The 22,996-nt window shown below is 33.9% G+C and overlaps 1 protein-coding gene across 1 annotated transcript; it reads left to right on the forward strand.

The window, feature by feature from the left end:
- The first annotated feature begins 318 nt into the window (after nt 1-318).
- LOC139525368 (transcription initiation factor IIE subunit beta-like) lies at nt 319-14,983 on the forward strand. Its single transcript, XM_071320614.1, has 3 exons — nt 319-417; nt 13,093-13,146; nt 13,463-14,983. Exon 3 carries the CDS (start codon nt 13,486-13,488, stop codon nt 14,353-14,355), a length of 870 nt encoding a protein of 289 aa, XP_071176715.1. The 5' UTR covers nt 319-417; nt 13,093-13,146; nt 13,463-13,485; the 3' UTR covers nt 14,356-14,983.
- The last annotated feature ends 8,013 nt before the right edge of the window (nt 14,984-22,996 follow it).

Here is a 22,996-nt window from a genome sequence, read left to right on the forward strand (position 1 = left end):
GAGTTATTTTTATTTATTTTGTTATTTTTGCACAAATTAAATTTTTGATTAATGCACTCATTAGATTGTTACTTTTTATTAAGTGTCTGCCGCGATGCGCCGACGTGTAGTCATCAATGTAGTGATGGATCGTCGTATGATGTAGATGTAGATGTAGAAATTAAAAAAACACCCCTTTAAAACATGTTGAAATAGAAGTAGGTATTTCGAGTTTTTTTACAGAAAAAAAAATATCCCACTTGTATCGCAAAGTCACGAATTTTTCATTTTGATATTGCGTTTACGAAACTGTTTCCGTTTCTGTTCCGGTATCGACTTGAGGTTTCCTAAAATATTTACTGGTTTCCTGTCATTACGACGACGTATATCTTCCTTTAACATATCATAAGGTTAACAGCAGATATCAGAGAAAGAATGGTGAATTTATATCGAGAGTAAATCTGATTATTAACAATCTTTTAATACTTGATTTGTAGAATAACAAGCTACATTTCACAAAAAAAAATTAGACTTTTCAATCATCTGAAGCGTCACATCGATTATTGTGGTATAAATTAAAGAAATTGAAAAAAAATTACCATAAGCAGCCGGTAAACATGGTAAAATTATTCCAAAGAATTATCACGTCTTGAAAAGTTGAAATGCTGTCATATTTTTTTTGCTTTGATGCCTTAGTAGCAGTAAGGCATTGTCGCAATCAGTTGTCAGCCTTTAAAGTCGTTTTAGACTACCTGTACCTGTACACAGATAATGTGTCCGTAGCTATTTTTCAAGGCGGCAAAATAAGAAAATTGTTCCACACACAGCAGCCCATAAGAGATAACATTAGAAGATGTCATGGTTTTATTACTAACACTACTTTCTGGCCTTTTTTTTCAATACACCTTTTCACTATCATGCAGTGAATCATGACTATAGTTTATGCATTGGCGGATCCAGGGGATGGGGTGGGGGGGTTCTGGGCATTTGAATGGGGACATATAGCTGGAACACCCCCCCCCCCCCTTTTTTATCCTGGGTTGGTTATGGTAAAAGTTGTAATCGTACAAAGATCTTCTCCTATGAAACTATTGAGACAAATATAGCTAAACTTGGTAATAATCAGTACACACTTTACTGATGTAATCTCATTGCAATTTATACCATAAATCTCACTATAATACATAATATTAATACAATAACCAAATATATATTTGCCGACTGCCCAACGTAATCTAGAGGACACCGAATTTATTACAAATAAATAAACATGACATGTGAAATATAACAGCATGTGTGATATAACCATACAGCATAACATACTGAGTTGTAATTAATAATTATAAATCATCAAAATTTCTCCATCCTTAACGATCCCGCCGGCCAGGAAAAACCAACTATGTCGATAGACGGCGTTGGAAACCTGTGTCCAAACCCTAACTTAGTCGAAAGTTAATATGCTCGAAAGACCGTTTCCGGAGTCATACTTGGACAGTATACTTAAAGATATGACATAAAACAAAAAAATGATATAAAGTGAAACATGAAACAATAATACATTGCACAAACATAATAAAAACCCAATTAAGATCTAGATATGAAATATTAATGAGAAACGATATATACAAATATCGTTAAGAAACTTGACTGTATCAGTGTTGGGTAGAGAGTGATTACTCCACGGGATTATTTCCCGCTCATTTATTACATGTACATGTAAACATGTGATAATCACATGATTAATCAGACGGAACGTTAGTACAATAATTTTCCTCTATACTGCGAAACGCGGAAAATTATAAGTACACACTTTACTGATGTAATCTCATTGCAATTTATACCATAAATCTCACTATAATACATAATATTAATACAATAACCAAATATATATTTGCCGACTGCCCAACGTAATCTAGAGATCACAAAGAAAGGGATGAAAAGAGCCCAAATTATAAACCAAGTTTTCTAGATACTGATAATCTCATATCTAAGGAATCAGCAATGTAACCATCTTTGCTAATATCTGATTTCCACCTTCCATGACGTTTAATACATCTCTCATTTACTTCTGACCTGGCTGCTGCAGAAGCACCACCAGAACGTAAAGAATGCAAACCTAGGTTCAAGTCAGGAGCTACAGTCTTTAATCTACGTACAATATTCTCTTTTGTGGCTGTATAGCTTAACTTCTTATTCTTATATATCAACTTAGCTAACCCCTTAGACCTAAAAATCGGTCGAAATATAAAATAATCCGAATTAACATCCAAACTAGCAAGTGAAATGTATCGCTTATACATAACAACTGGACATGCCAAAGTGTTACCCCTAGAAATAAGTATCTCGTTACCTTGTCTGTATTGATCGGTCTTGGACCGGGGCAGAAAAATAGAAATATGATCATCAAAAATCTTAACATCCCTACATGTAATAGAACTTAATTCGTCAAAGCGCAAAAATCCAGCATAGCCTATCAAAATCATAGTCAAATCTCTAACAATAAGCAAGTCATTTTCAAATTCATTAATTTTACAGAGTTCAAGTATTATATCCGAGGTAACAGGGTCCTTCTTTACGACTGGTTTTCCATTTAATCTTTTACATGATTGAGCTAACGAATGAATGTAAGCGTTATTTGTAGGATCAACGTAACCATAAAGCTCATGTACCCACTTTAAAGCATAAATTATCGAATCTAAAGTACAAGGTGATGACTTCTTGTCAATCAATAAAGTTAAAAACAATGAAACATGAATCGGATCTGCTGGTAATTCTTTAAAACCATATCCTTGAGCAAAAGATATCCAACGATTATAACTAGCAAAGTACTTTTTTGTAGTATTGTCACTTTTAGACTGGATAAGATAAACCGACATCTTTTCTGCTAATTTTCCAAGTTCAACCGAACATCCTACAGTACTCTTCTCTACAATCTCCACAACATGTTGCCTCAGTCCTAAGCCTGAAAATCGCAAATATGGATCATTAGAACATAATATTTAAAGCTATCAACCTAAATTTAAGTGGCCATTTCCCGAAAATGCCGTTTTTACCGGCACCCTTCACTATAACTTTGTCATTTGTAAGATAAATAGCGTCTGAAACAAAACTCTTAAAAATTTCTTGTGCACAAAGTAAAGGCCAAAATGCCGCCGATTTCCATTCTGGTATAACCAAAATACCATTAGCACGCTCATTGCACATTTTGTTTACTGTTTTTGCAATCAAAGAAGGTGGGGGTACCAACCAATTGTTGTCATTTCCCCAATATTGACTAAAACTGTCAACTGCTTCAGTTCCTGGGCACCATATAACTGAATTGAAACGCGAACAATGTGTATTGTAATGAGTGGCAAATCGGTCTATGCTACACGGACCCCAAATATAGTTTAAGAAACTGAATGTTTCATCGTTTAAAGACCAGTCATCGTGATCTGTATAACGACTAAGTTGATCTGCATACACATTCTGAGCCCGAGGGACCCAGCGAGTCTGAATATTAATGTTTTTCTGTTCACAAGATTCTAAAATATTAATCGCAGTTTTTTGTAGTGACAAATTTCTGCTCCCCACCGTCAAAATACGTGCGACATTTTGATTGTCACTGTTGACTCGAACTAATTTGTTCTCCAACAACGAATCTTGAGTATACAAAACTCTCTTGACGCATTCAAGTTCACGCCAAGTTGAACTCTCAAAAGGTTCATTACCTACCCAGTTACCGAATACTTCGGTACGATCATAAGTGGAACAAAAACCACCAAAGCCTACATCTGAGGCATCACAAAACAAATCGACATCAAAATTGTCGTGAAAATTAACTGTGCTTATATTCACACCTTTACTATTCCTTGCTCTGCAAGAAACTCTCCAAAATTCTAACTCATCAATAGCTTCTGATGTAATTTTTACAGATGCCTCCCAGCTTGCTCTACCGTTAACACAAGCATATAAAAATCTTGTTCTCAATCTCACGAGATCACCAAATACTATTTGCATTGATATGAGTTGACCGACTATGCCCGCTAAAATTCGAGCCTTTAACAAAACTTTACCTCTCCCAATCTCGGAAAGTATATAGTTTACAGTTTGCTCTGCTTTATCTATTCTCTCAGGACTGACGAATATTCTACCAGTTTCAGTATTCCAAATGAAACCTAACCATTTCAATTTTTGGCATGGATCCCAAACACATTTTTCATGTGCAATTAGAAAACCTAGCTTTTGAAGGTGAAATTTTACAAACTGACTACTTTTTTGACAAGATTCAAAATCTTTACCACCTCCCAAACCATCATCTAAAAACATAATAATTTGTTCGCCTTTAGATCTGAAATACTTTACAACTTCTCTGAGAACTTTGGTAAATATGTAACCAGCAGTGGCCAATCCAAATGGCAAGACATTAAAAACGAAATATCTGTTTGCACCATCTATCTCCCATGCAAAACCTAAATATTCTCTGTGCAATTCAACAATCTCAATATGGTGATAAGCACTTTTTAAATCATAGCCATATAGAAAATCATGTTGGTGAAAAATTTCCCTTGCTAACTTTGTGTCTTCATATTTAAATCTAAATTTAAATAAATGAGGATTGATGTGTCTACAATCCAATACCAACCTGGGTTTGCTCGATTTATTAAAAGCAACGGTCAAAGGATTAACTACACAAGGTATATCATTCACTTCTGATATACAACCTTTTGACAGCAAAGTTTCAATTTCTGACTTAACAAAACTTGCGTTATCAAGAGATGATCTGTTATTTCTAATAATTTTATGATCTGGTTCTGTTTTGAAAGGTATCTTATACCCGTTTTGTATAACATCAATTATATGTGTATTACCTGTGATTAATCTCCATTCATCGATAGCATTTTTCAATCTACCTACTGGACTAACCGGTTTTTCCACATAAGTAACAAGATCAACTTTTTGTAAACAATCAATTGTTATTGAAACCTTCTCATTGGCGTTTCTTATTTTGGAATTATTGCAATAAAAATTATCATCTGAGCTACAAAATAAGCTTGAACTATCTAAGTTTGATAAATATAAAGAATTACTTATCTTTTGTTTTCTATCAGGACAATTATCTGCCCAGTGCCCCCTTTTTCCACAATTGAAACACTTTCCAGGCTTGAAAGAATCATCTTTATCTGCATTCCTGGCATAAGGAACTTGTCTGGGTTTGATGCTTTTCTTGGTTTTCTCTGCTTTACTCTTGCGCTCTGCTCTAGACTGAGCTCTTAACATTTTTCTCTCATCTTCGGAGTCTTCTGCTATTGGGTTGGCAACATACTCATTAACCACTTTCCAACCGAGTTGAGAAGAATCTGCAAGTTTAATTAACTTTTGTCTCTCTTGCACAATGTCAATACCTTCTGAAATCCTGGATTTAGCATTCTGTACGGTCGCTCTGGTCAAATCATGAACTTCTAAGCTTGACTTCGCCTCTTTCAGCTTTGTTAGAACCTTCACACCATACTTGAATTGGTTTTCGTTGCCCTTCCTCTGAAAATTATAGTTATCGGTCAGAGTTTCCTCCATCTTGGCCATTTGAGTCTGCGAAATTTCTTGTTGACTTTCTTGTAAGGTGGTCTGCAAACTTGTCAGTTTACTGTCCATTATACCGTTTATACTGTTCAATAAATCCTGTTGAGATGTTGATATGGCATTGGAAACTTCTCTCGAAATGGCATTTCTTAAAGGGCTGCTCAACATATCGGTGTCCATCTTGACTGTATCAGTGTTGGGTAGAGAGTGATTACTCCACGGGATTATTTCCCGCTCATTTATTACATGTACATGTAAACATGTGATAATCACATGATTAATCAGACGGAACGTTAGTACAATAATTTTCCTCTATACTGCGAAACGCGGAAAATTATAATTATTAGGGTATCTTGTTTAAAAAAAATATGTCTGATGAATGCACCTGCCAACCAACATGGCCGACATAATTAAAATAGAACAGAGTCGTAAAATGCAGTTTTTGACTAATATCTCTGAAACTAAAGCATTAAAGCAATTTTAATGTTGGTAATAAAATTGAGAATGGAAATGGGGAATGTGTCAAAGAGACAACAACCCGACCATAGGAAAAAACAACAGCAGAAGGTCACTAGCAGGTCTTCAATGTAGCGAGAAATTCACGCACCCGGAGGCGTCCCTCAGCTGGCCCCTAAACAAATATATACTAGTTCAGTGATAATGAATGCCATACTAATTTCCAAATTGTACTCAAGAAACTAAAATTAATATAATACAAGACTAACAAAGGCCAGAGGCTCCTGACTTAGGACAGGCGCAAAAATGCGGCGGGGTTAAAATGTTTATCAGGTTAAGATATATTTGTCCTGAAATTTTCAGACAAATCGGACAAATTTTTTTTGCTTTTGGCTATTATTTTGAATATTATTATAGATACAGAAATAATGTTCAGCAAAGTAAGATCTACAAATAAGTCAACATGACCAAAATGGTCAATTGACCACATAAGGAGTTATTCCCCTTTAAAGTCAAATTTAACAATTTTTCGCAAATTTTTGTAATCTTTTACAAAAGTCTTCTTCTAAAACAACTGAGACAAATTTAACCATACTTGGCCACAAATAAGCATATTAAAGGGTATTTAGTTTTTTAAAATGTGTCCGAGACCCTGTCTGCCAACCAACATGGCAGACATGGCTAAAAATAGACAGTCAGGGGACTTACTGAAATAAGTGATTTTTAAATCACTTATTTGAGTAGCAAATTCGAGGTTTTGTCACAAATTGGGATTTTGTTGTGTTTTCAAAATTTTAAACACATAGGTTTAAATAACATCTTTTAATTAGTAATATTAAAAAATATGAACTTTTTGCTTCTTTTAAGTTGCAAAGTTTATGCCTTTGATGCTATCATTTACTTGAAAATTCTATTTTAGTTGAAAAAATGCTATAATAATGGCTTTACATAATGAACTGATACTTTCTTCAAAGATTTTTCACAGCAGTGGGAGTATTTTTCCTGTGAAGTTCAAGGTTTCATCTTTCAGATTATGTAATAAAATTCTACTGTTCGCGATAAAAATTTCACTGTTCGGGGGTGTTGAAATTTGTGGGGGTTATTAAAAGAATGATACTTAAAGAAGTGATTTTTGGGAAGGAAATTGAGGTCTGATACTTAAACAAGTGATTTTTATGTCATTATCCTAGATTCAGTACAAGGTCATCACCTGAAATGACCTGGTCATCCTAGACAACACAGATGTTGGTTCTGATAAGTTTAGAAACATAATTAGTCCCTGGATCATTAGTATTCTATATTTAAAGCTACACTAATACTAAATCACTTCTTCTAGTGATTATTTTGTACTACTTAAATAGGTGATTATTAAAGAAAGACAACTCTAACTTCCAACCTTTATGGAAATAATGTTACTTGAATCAGTGATTTAGAAAATCACTTGTTTAAGTAAGTCCCCTGACTGATAGAACATAGGGGGAACATTCAGTTTTTGACTTGTATCTCTGAACCTAGAGCAAAAGTATAACGGTTGCACTATTTCATGCATCAATTGTTAATAAAAATACCATGTGAGTGACACAGGCTCCTTGGAGCCTCTAGTTTATAATTATCAAGATGCTTAATTTCTTGATTGACAACTTATTTGTTTTGTTTGGTGGACGTGCTTTTCAACAAACTATTGTCATCTTCTTGCCTACTTGTTACTTTATTCTTATGAGGCTGACTTCATAAGGGAACTTCTTCAGAAGAAAGAAAAGGAAGTTAGCAGTATCCTGTAACTTTACTTATGGCATCATACAAGTAATAACTTGTACAAAGTTTTTGTACAAGTAATAACCTGTAGAAAATATTGGATTGGAGAGTGAAATAACTAAAAAAATCATTCAGTTAACCCACTCTGCTAAAAATAACCGAGTTAAGTCACCAGAAGATCAAAGAAAAATTTACCATTCATGTTACAAATGTTGAAATTACACAAATTTTTACCTTTGTGTTTGTAGCATGGACTCAAATAGACATACAGAATGTTGTCTAAGTGACCATTGGCTTTTTTCCAGATTTGAAGAAATATCTGGATAAGGTGTTGTCAGGGTACAGTCAAATCGGAACCTTGTCAATTTATGACATGGTCACCTATAAAAAAAATTAAATCAACACCTTGTTTATTCAGCATCAGGTCAAATCCTCACCTTGTTTAATCAGCATCAGGTCAAATCCTCACCTATCTCAAGTTAAGGCATTTGTTTAGTCAGTTTGGCACCAATTTTATTATCTTTACCTTTTTCTTTCCTTATTACCTACATGTATTTGAAGTATGGAGGGAATAGTGTTATTGTTTCTTTCTTTTTTAATTAAGGTCTTTCCTTTTTCTATAAGGAAAGACCTTACTGTATTTCTTCTTCTGATTATTATTATTATTATTATTAAGGTCTTTCCTTTTACTAAAGGGAAAGACCTTACTGTATTTCTTCTGATTATTATTATTATTATTATTATTAAGGTCTTTCCTTTTACTAAAGGGAAAGACCTTACTGTATTTCTTCTGATTATTAAGGTCTTTCCTTTTACAAAAGGGAAAGACCTTACTGTATTTCTTCTGTTTATTATTATTCTTTTTCCGCCAAACTTTGACGAAGTTAGCAGCCTAAACCGTAAGACGTGTCGCTTTTATGTTCACACTTTGTATCGGTGTCATGAATACCTATCTGGAACTCACCCTGTTAGTCGAAATATTTTGTCGGTTCGGAGTAATTCCTCCGAAACCAAAAAACCTTGTTATCCTTCCAACACCGTAACCGTAATAGGTAGAAAATAAACGAAGGGTGAAATTTGTTCAGGACCAGACCCCGGTTCTTCGTTACATTTGGATCGAAAAGATTCAACGACTCATTGGTAGGGTTATGCCCCTATGAAAAATAACCGGTGTCGGTGGACAACCAAAACTCAGAAACCGTAAGTCGTAGAGACCTAGGATTTTCACCATTCATCATCAATTCATGTGACTTTGAAAAATACCTTAAGGTCAAATGTGTATGTTGACCTTGACCTTTGACCTAACACCTAGTTATCAGAACAACTCAGAAACCATTATACTTACAGAAGTTTTAAATAGTGGAAAATGTTTGGGTTATTACGGGGCAACTTTGTTACATTTTGACCGAAGAGATTTGACCTTTTTGTAAGGGGCATAACCCCTGTTTTAGGTTTCTGAAAAGACAAAATCAGCTTTTACTATATAACCAAAGGTCCTAGACCCATGGGGTCTTCAGCAATGACATTTGGGACCAATGACCTTGACAAAGGTCAAAAGGTCAAAGGTCAAGGTCATGTACCAGATAGTGAATTTAGTGATTTTAACCTTATTTAAGAGATTTTCAATGTGTTTTAAAGATTTTCAGTGTGTTTTAAAGCTTTTTAAGGTTGACCTTGACCTTTGACCTTAAAACTTTTAAGTCGATATCTGAAAAACGATTGTACTTACAGAAATAGTAAATAGTGAAAAACGCGTTGAGGTGGATGAGGCGCAACTTTTTGACATTTGACCGAAGAGATTTGACCTTTCTATAAGGGGCATAACCCTTGTTTTAGATTTCTGAAAAGGCAAAATCAGCTTTTACTGTATAACCAAAGGTCCTAGACCCATGGGGTCTTCAGCAATGACATTGGGGACTAATGACCTTGACAAAGGTCAAAAGGTCAAAGGTCAAGGTCATGTCCCATATAGCGAATTATGTTTTTTTTACCTTATTTAAAAGATATTCAGTGTGTTTAAAAGCTTTTCAATACATTCTACGTCTATTGGAACATGTATTTTACATTACAAAAGGAAAGACCTCTCAATTGTTCAAGAACAATTGACATTTTAATTATTATTATTATTCTTCTTGTTCCGCCAAACTTTGACAAAATTTCCCTCCGTAACCGTAAACCATGTCGCTTTCATGTTCACACTTTGTATTGGTGTCATGAATACCTATCCGGAACTCACCCTGTGAGTCGAAATATTTTGTCGGTTCGGAGTAATCCCTCCGAAACCCAAAAACCTTGTTATCGTTCCAACACCGTAACCGTAATAGGTAGAAAAAAAATGAAGGGTGAAATTTGTTCAGGACCAGACCCCGGTTCTTCGTTTCATTTGGATCGAAAAGATTCAACGACTCATTGGTAGGGTTATGCCCCTATGAAAATTAACCGGTGTCGGTTGGCCACCAAAACTCAGAAACCGTAAGTCGTAGACACATAGGATCTTCACCAATCATCATCATTTCATGTATCTTTTAAAATACCTCAAGGTCAAATTTGTATGTTGACCTTGACCTTTGACCTAACACCTTGTTATGGGATAATCTCAGAAACCATTATACTTACAGAAGTTTTAAATGGTGGAAAATGTTTGGGTCATTATGGCGCAACTTTGTTACATTTTGACCAAAGAGATTTGACCTTTCTATAAGGGGCATAACCCCTGTTTTAGGTTTTTGAAAAGACAAAATCAGCTTTTACTATATAACCAAAGGTCCTAGACCCTTGGGGTCTTCAGTAATGGCATTGGGGACCAATGACCTTGACAAAGGTCAAAAGGTCAAAGGTCAAGGTCATGTCCCAGATAGCGAATTTAGTGTTTTTAACCTTATTTAAAGGATTTTTAGTGTGTTTTCGAGCTTTTTAAGGTTGACCTTGACCTTTTCAATACATTCTACGTCTGTTGGAACATGTATTTTACATTAAAAAAGGAAAGACCTCTCAATTGTTCAAGAACAATTGACAGTTTAATTATTATTATTATTCTTTTTCCGCCAAACTTTGACGAAGTTAGCCTCCGTAACCGTAAGACGTGTCGCTTTCATATTCACACTTTGTATTCGTGTCATGAATACCTATCCGGAACTTACCCTGTTAGTCGAAAAATTTTGTCGGTTCGGAGTTATCCCTCCGAAACCAAAAAACCTTGTTATCGTTCCAACACCGTAACCGTAAAAGGTAGAGAAAAAACAAAGGGTGAAATTTGTTCAGGACTAGACCCCGGTTCTTCGTTACATTTGGATCGAAAAGATTCAACGACTCATTGGTAGGGTTATGCCCCTATGAAAATTAACCGGTGTCGGTTGGCCACCAAAACTCAGAAACCGTAAGTCATAGACACATAGGATCTTCACCAATCATCATCATTTCATGTATCTTTAAAAAATACCTCAAGGTCAAATTTGTATGTTGACCTTGACCTTTGACCTAACACCTTGTTATGGGATAATCTCAGAAACCATTATACTTACAGAAGTTTTAAATGGTGGAAAATGTTTGGGTCATTATGGAGCAACTTTGTTACATTTTGACCAAAGAGATTTGACCTTTCTATAAGGGGCATAACCCCTGTTTTAGGTTTTTGAAAAGACAAAATCAGCTTTTACTATATAACCAAAGGTCCTAGACCCTTGGGGTCTTCATTAAAGGCATTGGGGACCAATGACCTTGACAAAGGTCAAAAGGTCAAAGGTCAAGGTCATGTCCCAGATATCGAATTTAGTGTTTTTAACCTTATTTAAAGGATTTTTAGTGTGTTTTCGAGCTTTTTAAGGTTGACCTTGACCTTTTCAATACATTCTACGTCTGTTGGAACATGTATTTTACATTAAAAAAGGAAAGACCTCTCAATTGTTCAAGAACAATTGACAGTTTAATTATTATTATTATTATTATTCTTTTTGTTCCGCCAAACTTTGACGAAGTTAGCCTCCGTAACCGTAAGACTTGTCGCTTTCATGTTCACACTTTGTATCGGTGTCATGAATACCTATCCGGAACTCACCCTGTGAGTCGAAATATTTTGTCGGTTCGGAGTAATCCCTCCGAAACCCAAAAACCTTGTTATCATTCAAACTCCATAACCATAATAGGTAGAAAAAAAACAAAGGGTGGAATTTGTTCAGGAACAGACCCCGGTTCTTCGTTACATTTGGATCGAAAAGATTCAACGACTCATTGATAGGGTTATGCCCCTATGAAAATTAACTGGTGTCGGTTGGCCACCAAAACTCAGAAACCGTAAGTCGTAGACACCTAGGATCTTCACCAATCATCATCAATTCATGTATCTTTGAAAAAAACCTCAAGGTCAAATTTGTATTTTGACCTTGACCTTTGACCTAACACCTTGTTATGGGATAATCTCAGAAACCTTTATACTTACAGAAGTTTTAAATAGTGGAAAATGTTTGGGTCATTTCGGCGCAACTTTGTTACATTTTGACCAAAGAGATTTGACCTTTTAATAAGGGGCATAACCCCTGTTTTAGGTTTCTGAAAAGACAAAATCAGCTTTTACTATATAACCAAAGGTCCTAGACCCATGGGGTCTTCAGCAATGACATTGGGGACTAATGACCTTGAAAAAGGTCAAAAGGTCAAAGGTCAAGGTCATGTCCCAGATAGCGAATTTAGTGTTTTTAACCTCATATAATGGATTTTTAGTGTGTTTTCAAGCTTTGTACGGTTGACCTTGACCTTTTCAATACATTCTACGTCTATTAGAACATGTATTTTACATTATAAAAGGAAAGACCTCTCAATTGTTCAAGAACAATTGACAGTTTAATTATATATGTTTTTTCACAACTTTAAGGTAAACTTTTAGGATACATTCAATGTTAAAAAATCAGCACATGCAGTTAAGCAGATAGAATACACAATAAAAAATAATCAGTTGGTTTTGGTTACTTTGTTCAAACTACAATGTACGTGACTTTACACTTCGCACATATTGTAACATTCTCCTTTTTAGATATATTAAAATTAATATTTTTACACTTTTTACTTTGAAATAATGGTTGTCTGTCTAAGAAGTGTACAATCAGTTGAATGAGTTGTCAATCTCCAGTTTACATTAATTTCAAATCGCCATGTACAATGTAGTACACAAGTGGGTATTATTATTGATTGTCACCAAACTCTAGTTAACAACACAAACAATGAATAACATACACAAATGTACATGTAGCAGGCCTAGCAATATATTGACATTAGCTTGTTCACATCAACAATATACATCATATAAAGAATGCTAAACATTGTTGAAATAATGTTATTCTTCTGTTTTAGTAAATAATCCAATATGGATCTCATTTAAGGAGAAGAAGACATTCCACTGAAGAGGTAGGTACCAATATTTAAACTATGTGTGTACTTAAAAAGGCCATGGGATGATATATATAAAAAACTTTATTAAAACGTACCACATTTTCTATGTTTGAACAAAGGCATGAAAAGAGTGAATGTTAACTATGTCACATTATCATGTTGTTTTTTTTATTTTGAGAATTCAGTGTTGATGATAGTAATTTCATAGAACTTTTTGTCTTGTTTTATTCACAAGTTTTAGATGATATATCAGTATTACTAAAAATATATATATTATAGCAATGATATACATGTATTCATTTTTCACAACTTATATTTATTCCTCTTACAGTAAATACATATAAGTAAAGTGGTATGGATCCAGCACTTCTGAAAGAGAGAGCTGCTTTCATAAACAGGGCAAAGGCACAGCCAGCTGTAGAAAAAAGAAAGCATACGGACACTTCTTCTCATTCTTCTAAAAAACACAAGTCATCTTCATCATCAAAACAGAAAATAAGCAATGGAGCATCATCAGCACCAAAAACACCATTTGACTATAAAACAAGTCATGGTAGTTCACAATATAAATTTGGAATACTTGCAAAGATTGTAAAATACATGAAGACAAGACATCAGGAAGGACAATCACATGGTTTAACATTGGATGATATATTGGACGAGACAAATCAATTAGATGTACCAACAAAACATAGACATTGGTTGTTAACAGAAGCTTTAAAAAACAATCCCAAAATCAAAACGCTCAATTTTGGAAATGACCAAAAATTCTTGTTCAACCCGTCTTATGATATAAGAGACAAAAAAGGCTTACTAAATTTGTTAAAGAAGCATGACCTCCATGGACTGGGAGGAATTCTTCAGGAAGACATAGAAGAAGCTTTACCTAGGGCTGAGAAGTGCATGAAAAACCTCGGAGACAATATTGTGTATGTACAACGTCCACATGACAAAAAGAAAGTTTTATTTTACAATGATAAATACTGTCGCTACAGTGTGGATGAAGAATTTCAGAAACTATGGAGAGGCGTGTCTGTTGAAGGTATGGACGAGAGGAAGATTGAAGAATACTTGGACAAACAAGGAATTTCCTCTATGCAAGATGTTAACATTAAGAAAGTAGTAAATATGCAAAAACGAAGAAAGGGAAAGAAAAATAACAAATTTAAGAAATTAAATGAGCATTTAGATGGTGTTCTACAAGACTACTCAGATAAACAATAATACAAAGATAAATAGTGGGTCCAGTTAGCTTTCAGCCTTAATGAATTAACTGTTACAGTATTTTTTAAAAGTACCAAGCAAAGGAATTCATTGTTACTGGCATACATGTCTTTTCTTGAAGAGAACAATCAAACTATAGTCATACAGCATGTATGTATTAAAATTGCATGGATAAATTAATTTAAAAATTCAATGTTTCATTAAAATGGTTTCGGGTCAATCAAGTTAGTAAGACATAACATGAATCATCAAAGATTTCGATTTTCATGACATGTTTTACATAGTCATTTACTAAATTTACAATTAATTTCTTATGAACAAACAGTATGATCAAAGCAATATATGAATTATACAATATATACATTGTACACACTCCAATATTACATACATGTAACGTACATGTTTGTTAAATGTGTAGCTTACTATCCAATGTTTGGGTAAATACTAAATACATGTGTTATTGTGTATGGGTATAATTGAGGATGACCTATTGTATAAAAGTTAGTAGCTCTATTGTGACTTTGTGAGCCAGGGTGTATGTACATTTAGATGTATAAGTATTGCAATCACTTGGTTTAAATGTAATTCAGTTATCAGTCATTGACAACTATTAAAAAAATTGAAAATATTGGATCTTTTTTAGCCATACACCATGATTTTTTTTATGTCCCCACTATAGCGGAGGGGGCATTATGTTTTACCCTTGCCTTGTACATTTGGCTGTTTGTCATTTTGTCTGTATGTCTGTACATGAACGTCCAATAATTGGTTTCCGTTCTCTAACAAAGTTTGCCTCAACCAAATGTCATGAAACTTATACAAAATGCTTATTACCACAAAACACAGATAAAGTTTGAATTTTGGTGGTATCACTTTAGCAGTTCTAGAGTTAAGCCCCTTTACAAATGGAAAAAATGCTGAATTTTTTGTTTCCGTTGTCTAACTTAAGTTAGACGCAACCAAATGTTATGAAACTTATACACAATACATATATTAACACAAAACTAAAATCAAGTACAAATTTGGGTTGTGACTTTTTAACTGTATATTACATGCAAGAAGGGGCATCATATGTGTCCCATGGATACATTGTACATTCCCCATTTATTTAAAAAATAGTTCCATACATAATAACTACAACCAGAGTTTGACATACATAAAAGACTGTATAATTTAGCGGGTACAATAAAATTAATGGTACCAATTTTCTTGCACCAGATGCGCATTTCGACATGACATGTCTCTTCAGTGATGCTCGTGGCCAAAATATTTGCAATCTAAAGCTTATATAAAAGATGAAGAGCTATAATCCAAAAGGTCCAAAAAGTATAGCCAAATCCGTGACAAATGAGTCATCCTCAGGCAAGTAAAAGCTGCATTGTTCAGTGGTCAAGTAAAATTTGATCTGGTCAGTTTAAGATGAATGTTATTTGGCTCCGCCCCTCATAAATTGTCTTATGGTTGAGACTTTTGCTTAATATTTTACATGTTTGTGATTAGGTTAGTTTTAATGAGAACCACTAATGGTAAGTCAATGATACACGTATTTGGTATGCAGTTATATTAGCATTTGAATATTTCATGTCACTGAAGATTATTTACCTCATTTCTTCAGTCATTGTTTATTGACCTTGAAAATTTACATAGTTTAATTTTGCATGTTAAAGTTTGATCAGTTTAAGAACCACGAATGACGAGTCAATGATACATGTGTTCGGTATGAGGCTGTATTAGCAATTTCTAAGTCTCATTTCCACAGAGATTCTTTGGCCCAGTACCTTCAGTCATGGTTTATTAGCTTAAGATGTTTCTCAATTTTTACATGTTAAAGTTTATGTTTAGGTCAGTTTTAGGGGAACCAATTATAACAAGTTATTGGTATTGGGAATGCAGATATACTGTGGATTCATTAATATTCGTTTGATACCAATTTTCGTGGATTTCGTTGGTACAGGGAAATCAGAAATTTGGATATTCAACGAAATGCAAATTTTCTAAAGATATATATGCAGAATTTGCCCAAACCACGAAATTATATATCAACGAATATGCAAGATTTCCTCAAACCACGAAAATTGATACCCACGAAAATAAATGAATCTACAGTATCAAATTCAAATATTTTATTGGACAAAGCACATATGATACAATGCGTATTCCAAGATATAAACACATTAAACATGACAATTTATGCAAATACAACATAAAAAAAACATTTGAAGTACCAATTATATATATAATATCACAGTATTACATAGTATTATACTTATGGTAGAGCAACTGACATTAGATAAACATTGACAGTTCTTGTTTCCCTAACTTGAGATAATTTGACCTTAATCCTTCAGTCATAGTAAATTGACTTTGGAAGTTTTGCACAGTTTTAATAGATATATAAAGATGTGGTATAGTGCCAATGAGACAACTCTCCACCCAAGTCACAATTTGTAAAAGTAAACCATTATAGGTCAAAGTTCGGTCTTCAACCTGGAGCCTTGATTCACACCGACCAGCAAGCTTAATTAAAGAGCCCCAAAAAATGACTACCGTAGTTCAAACCCATTCAAACAGGAAAACAAAAGGTCTATAGATATAGGAAGATGTGGTTTGAGTGCCAATGAGACAACTCTCCATCCAAATAACAATTTAAAAAAAGTAAACCATTATAGGTCAATGTACGGCCTTCAACACGGAGCCTTGGCTCACACCGAACAAAAAGCTATAAAGGCAGGGCCGTAGCGTAATGGAGGCAAATGAGGCAAATGCCTCACTTTTGAAACGACGATCAAACTTTAGAAGTGGCAATTTTTTTAATTTCATGTATTTTACATTATCAATATGCGAGTTTCAAGTTTCAAACTATTTACCGGCACACTACATACAGTGTTTCCAATCTACAGCAGCGATTCTGAATATAATTATTTTACATGCATAGCGGTGACGGTAACAAAAATAAGTGTCCCGATTACAAATCAAAATACACAAATTGAAACAAATCTTATTTATGTCGTTACAAAACTGGTTGAAGACGGGTTCTTTAAAAAGAAAAAAAGATGAAAAGGGAAACTCATGAGTATAAACATCCCCGATAAGTATGCTGGCTTATAACTTTCTTGGTTTATTTTTGAATCTACCAATGTTTACACACTGAACAACAAACATGCCGCAAATGCAAATCGATAAAATATTTCATTGACCAAAAAATAATGATTATTTATAATTAATTTAAACAAAATCATGAAGCGCCTTTTATATGGAAGTCTTTAATGTATAAGGCAATTCATGATTTTTATTTATCTTTAATAAAAGCATGAAATATATTTTTGGTATTGTTTGAAAATATTTTTTTTGTGTTTCTGTGTTTTATTATTATTATTAGCATTGTCTGGATGTATGCTAGCATGTTCCATTGATTATATTGCGGTAGGCCGTGGGTTCGAACCCCGAACGCTAGGTCAGACCAAAGACTTAAAACTTATAATATGTTCTCGTCTTTTAGAAGCTTATAACTTGCTGTTGGACATAAATATATAAATATATATATATATATACATCAGAACGTGTGTTGAAGCTTTTTGATAGTACATGTCATAGGAGAATCGGAAAGTTTTGGTTGACCAACAGAGTTGAAACTTGTTTTGTTACTTACTAGGCTAGCTAATAAAAAAAAACCGCATTTAGTCTGTTATATATTTTTTGTTTTTTTATTTAAGATAGTAATGCTGAAATAAGCTTCTTCCGTTTCATGCATCCGAACCCCGCTTAAAAAAAAAAGGGCCTCACTTTAAAAGAACACGCGCTACGGCCTTGAAAGGGCCCCAAAATTACTAGTGCAAAACCATTCAAACGGGAAAACCAACGGGTCTAATCTACATTGAAAAAAAACATGAGAAACACATATGAACTGCACCAACAAACAACCACTGAAGATCATTGAACATCAGGTTGCTGACTAATACATGTTCAAACATTTTAATAATAACATTTTGGATTATAATATAAAAGTTGCAATCAGTTGAGACATATATGGATCTCTGTGTAGTTTGTTACTGTTTTTTCAGATGTTTTGTAGATCTACAACTACCTTAGGTTATTCACTATCAAACGCATTTCAACCTGCAATAGTCTTTGATTCTTAAATCTAGTGATTGTTATACGACCGCAAAATTTTTGCAGTCGTATATTGGTATGACGTTGGCCTTGTCGTCGTCATCCAAAGACATTTGGTTTTCGCACTATAACTTTAGTAAATGTTAATAGAAATCTATGAAATTTAAACACAAGGTTTATGACAACAAAAGGAAGGTTGGGATTGATTTTGGAAGTTTTGGTCCCAACAGTTTAAGAATTAGGGGCCAACAAAGGGTCCAAGAAGCATTTTTCTTGGTTTTCGCGCAATAACTCTAGTATAAGTAAATAGAAATCTATGAAATTTTATTACATGGTTTATGACCACAAAAGAGGTTGAGATTGATTTTTTGGAGTTTTGGTACCAACAGTTTAGGAATTTAAGGGCCCAAATAAGCATAATTCTTGGTTTTCGCACCATAACTTTAGTATAAGTAAATAGAAATCTATGAAATTTAAACACAAGGTCTATGACCACAAAAAGGAAGGTTGGGATTGATTTTGGGAGTTTAGGAATTAGGGGCCAAAAGTGTCCAAAATTAAACTTTGTTTGATTTTATCAAAAATTGAACTATGGGGGTTCTTTGATATGCCGAATCTAACCGTGTATTTAGATTCTTAATTTTTGGTCCCGTTTTCAAATTGGTCTAAATTAAGGTCCAAAGGGTCCAAAATTAAACTTAGTTTGATTTTAACAAAAATTAAATTCTTGGGATTCTTTGATATGCTGAATATAAACATGTACTCAGATTTTAATTACTGGCCCAGTTTTCAAGTTGGTCGAAATTGGGTTCCAAAATTAAACTTTGTTTGATTTCAACAAAAATTGAACATATGGGGTTCTTCGATATGCTGAATCTAACCATGTAATTAGATTTATGATATTTGGGCCCGGTTATCATATTGGTCCACAGTGAGGTCTAAAATTGAACTTTATTTGATTTCATCAAAAATTGAATTCTTGGGGTTCTTTGATATGCTGAATCTAACCATGTATTTAGATTTTGGATATTGGAATACCACAAGGGTATGGTAAGAATTGTCTTTGGGGGTTATGGCTCAAACCGTTAAGGAATAAGGTGCAAAAAAGGGGGAAAAGGGTTTCCAGGTTAATGGACAATTACTTAAGTACAAAACATAATTTAAAAGCAGTGTATGGTTGATAATTGAAACTCATTTGAATATCTCACCTAAACTGCTTTTAAATTATGTATATTGGAAATTTGCCAAAAACTTTATTACATGTATTAATAAATTCCATTGGAAATTTGCCAATAACTTAAGTTTAATGAACTTCATTGGAAATTTGTTTCTGTTCTCTTAACTGAAGTTTGTCTCAACTAAATTTAATGAAATGTTTATATAATTCTTAGTACCTCTTAACTCAGTTCAAGTTCAATTTTTGGCAGCTTCACTTTTACAGTTCTTGAGTTATGTCCCTTTTTAACATTATATGCTAGTGGGGGCATCATCTATATCCCTTTGGACACATTCCCCATTTATTATTTAGAAGTTACTATTAATTAAAATTAATTTTAACCATGACATTTTATATTTTAATATTTTATGATGTATTTAAATGAGTAGTTATTGTTGCAAACTCCATTAGAAATTTGAATTGAGATCCTTTTTGGAATAAGGCAAAGGGGGAGATGAAAAAAAAATTGGGGGGGGGTCAATTTTTCAGATTTCAGAAATAAAAAGAAAATTTCTTCAAACAATTTTTTTTTTTTGAGAGGATTTATATTCAACAGCAAAGTGAATTGCTCAAAAGAAAAAAGAAAAAATGTTTAAGTTCATTAGACCACATTCATTCTGTGTCAGAAACCTATGCTGTGTCAACTAATTAATCACAATCCAAATTCAGAGCTGAATCCAGCTTGAATGTTGTGTCCATACTTGCCCCAAGCGTTCAGCATGTTCAGGGTTCAACCTCTGCGGTCGTATAAAGCTGCGCCCTGTATTAGTTTGTGATTAGGTGTAGTTTATGGTGAACGGCAATTGGTAGGTCAATCATCATAGGCGGATTCAGGGGGGGGGGGGGCTGGGGGGTCCGGCCCCCCTTAGGAAAAGTTCTGGATCCGCCACTGATCATATTTGGTATGCAGTTGTATTAGCATTGGCACATCTCATTTCCATGGAGATTATTTGGCCCTGCCCCCCTCAGTCATGGTCTATTGACTTCGAAACTTTTGCTTATTTTACATGTATTAGTTTGTGATTAGGTCAGTTTATGGGGAACCACAAGTGGTAAGTAAATGATATTTGGTATGCAGTTGTATAAGCATTGGCATATCTCGTTTCCATGGAAATAATTTGGCTCCCCCCTTTAGTCATGGTCTATTGACTTTGAAAAATTTTCTAAGTTATCATGTATTAGTTTGTGATTAGGTCAGTTCAAGGGGAACCATTAGTGGTAGGCCAATGTTAATTGGTTTTCAGTTGTATAAGCTTTGGCACATCTTATTTCCATGGAGAATATTTGGCCTTGCCCTTCAGTCACAGTCTAATGACTTTGAAAATCTTAGTTTAATACATGCATTAGTTTGTGATTAGATCAATTTAAGATGAACTGCTTATGTTAAGTCAATGATATTTGGTATGCAAATTTATTGGCATTTGCAAGTATTGTTTCCATGGAGATTATATATCCCCACCCCCTCTTCATGATTCATTGACTTTGAAACTTTTACATAGTTTACAAGTTAATGTTTGTATTTAGATTTGGGAACGACTTATAATAAATCGATGGTATTTGGTATGCAGTTATATTTACTATTAGCAATGGCACATTTCATTTACATAGAGATTGTTTAGCCATATAACTCAGTCATGGTTCATTGACTTTGAATATTTGCATAACTTGTGTAAGATGTTAGAGTATTGCTATTTGGATTTCAACATTTGCATAATCAAAATTACAAAAAGGCGAGACATATCTCTGTGATAACAGTTTATAGGTGTGAACTGCGATACTGTTACATTACAGCCTGTATTTACAGTAATAATATTGTATGCTACACAAGTATATTACTTAAGGAACATTTACATTGCCAAAGTTGGTATGCATATAAAATCACAATAGACACCAGTTTATGCGCCCGAAAACAAATTGAACTCTACAACATTCTTAATGTGTCTGTCCCAAGTAAGGAGCCTGCAATTCAGTGATTGTCGTTTGTAAAATTGGCCGGAGTATATCATATATGTCTTTCTTTCATTATCTTGTTCTTTAATGTTAGTTTTTTTTCATTTGAATTGTTTTACATTTGTCCTTCTGATGCTTTTTACAGCTGTAGTATGGGTTTTTCTATTTGTTTAGGGCCGTAGGATGACCAATAGTTGTTAACTTATATGTCATTTTATCTCTGGTTGAAGGTTGTCTCATTAGCAACCATACCATCATGCATGGTCGTGACATCTATTTATTTTCATATCAAAACTTTGTAAATGCCAGACGCGCGTTTCGTCTACAAGACTAACCAGTGACACTTATATAAAAAAAGGTCAAATAAAGTACAAACTTGAAGAGCACCTTGAAGGACAGGTACCGTTGCAAAATCATTAAATTTAGTTTGAAAAAAAAATCCGTGTTTGCATTTTTGTCGCAGTATGCTACATTTAGTATTTAGTATTTAAAAACCTTTAAGAGTATTTCTGTTGCTGTATGCTTCATTTAGTATTTAGAACCTTGATAGCATTTGTATTGTATGAACATCAACATTCTGTTGCATATACTACATCATTTCTTTTCAGCACCAATGTCATTCCAAAACATTAACATTTCATTTTGCTAGATATAAAATGTGCAAATCTTAGAACAACTCTCAGGCTCTTGTTGCAGTCCAGAAGTATACAATTTAGCTCAATGTCGGACATGGCATGAACATTTGCAGCATTGTGCACGTGATGTAGTACAAACTATGGTTTATTGTTAATACTTTTGCATTACTGTGGTTTTGGATTATGGAAACAATTGCATTGGCATTACTGTTGTATACACTATTTTATATAATTTGTAGTATGGAAACAATTACTTTGTCATTTCTGTTGTATACACTACTTTATACTTTGTAGTACGGAAACAATGGCTGTCATAGGTGGATCTAGGGAGGGGGCGGTCACCCCTTTTGTATGCAACAATTGGTTAATTATATAGGGAATCACTGAAGCATGACTGCCCCCCCCCCCCCACCCTTTACAAAGTCCTGGATCCGCCACTGGCTGTTTCATTGTCATTACGGTTATACACACTACTTTAAACCTTGTGGTATAGAAACAATTACTTTGTCATTACGGTTATATACACTACTTTAAACTTTGTGGTATAGAAACGATTACTTTGTCATTACTGTGGTATACACTTTATACTTTGTAGTATGGAAACAATTACATTGTCATTTCTGTTGTATACACTTCTTCATTCTTATAATATGGAAACAATAACATTGACATGACTAAAATTACATTACTGTGGTGTCTACTGTTGTAATAAATAAAAAATAATTTTCTC

This window comes from Mytilus edulis, chromosome 1 (genome assembly GCF_963676685.1).
Source record: "Mytilus edulis chromosome 1, xbMytEdul2.2, whole genome shotgun sequence".
In the NCBI taxonomy this organism is placed as follows: domain Eukaryota; kingdom Metazoa; phylum Mollusca; class Bivalvia; order Mytilida; family Mytilidae; genus Mytilus; species Mytilus edulis.

Coding starts and splice junctions, on each gene's coding strand:
- LOC139525368 (XM_071320614.1), top strand. CDS start 13,486: ATGGATCCAGCACTTCTGAAAGAGAGAGCTGCTTTCATAAACAGGGCA.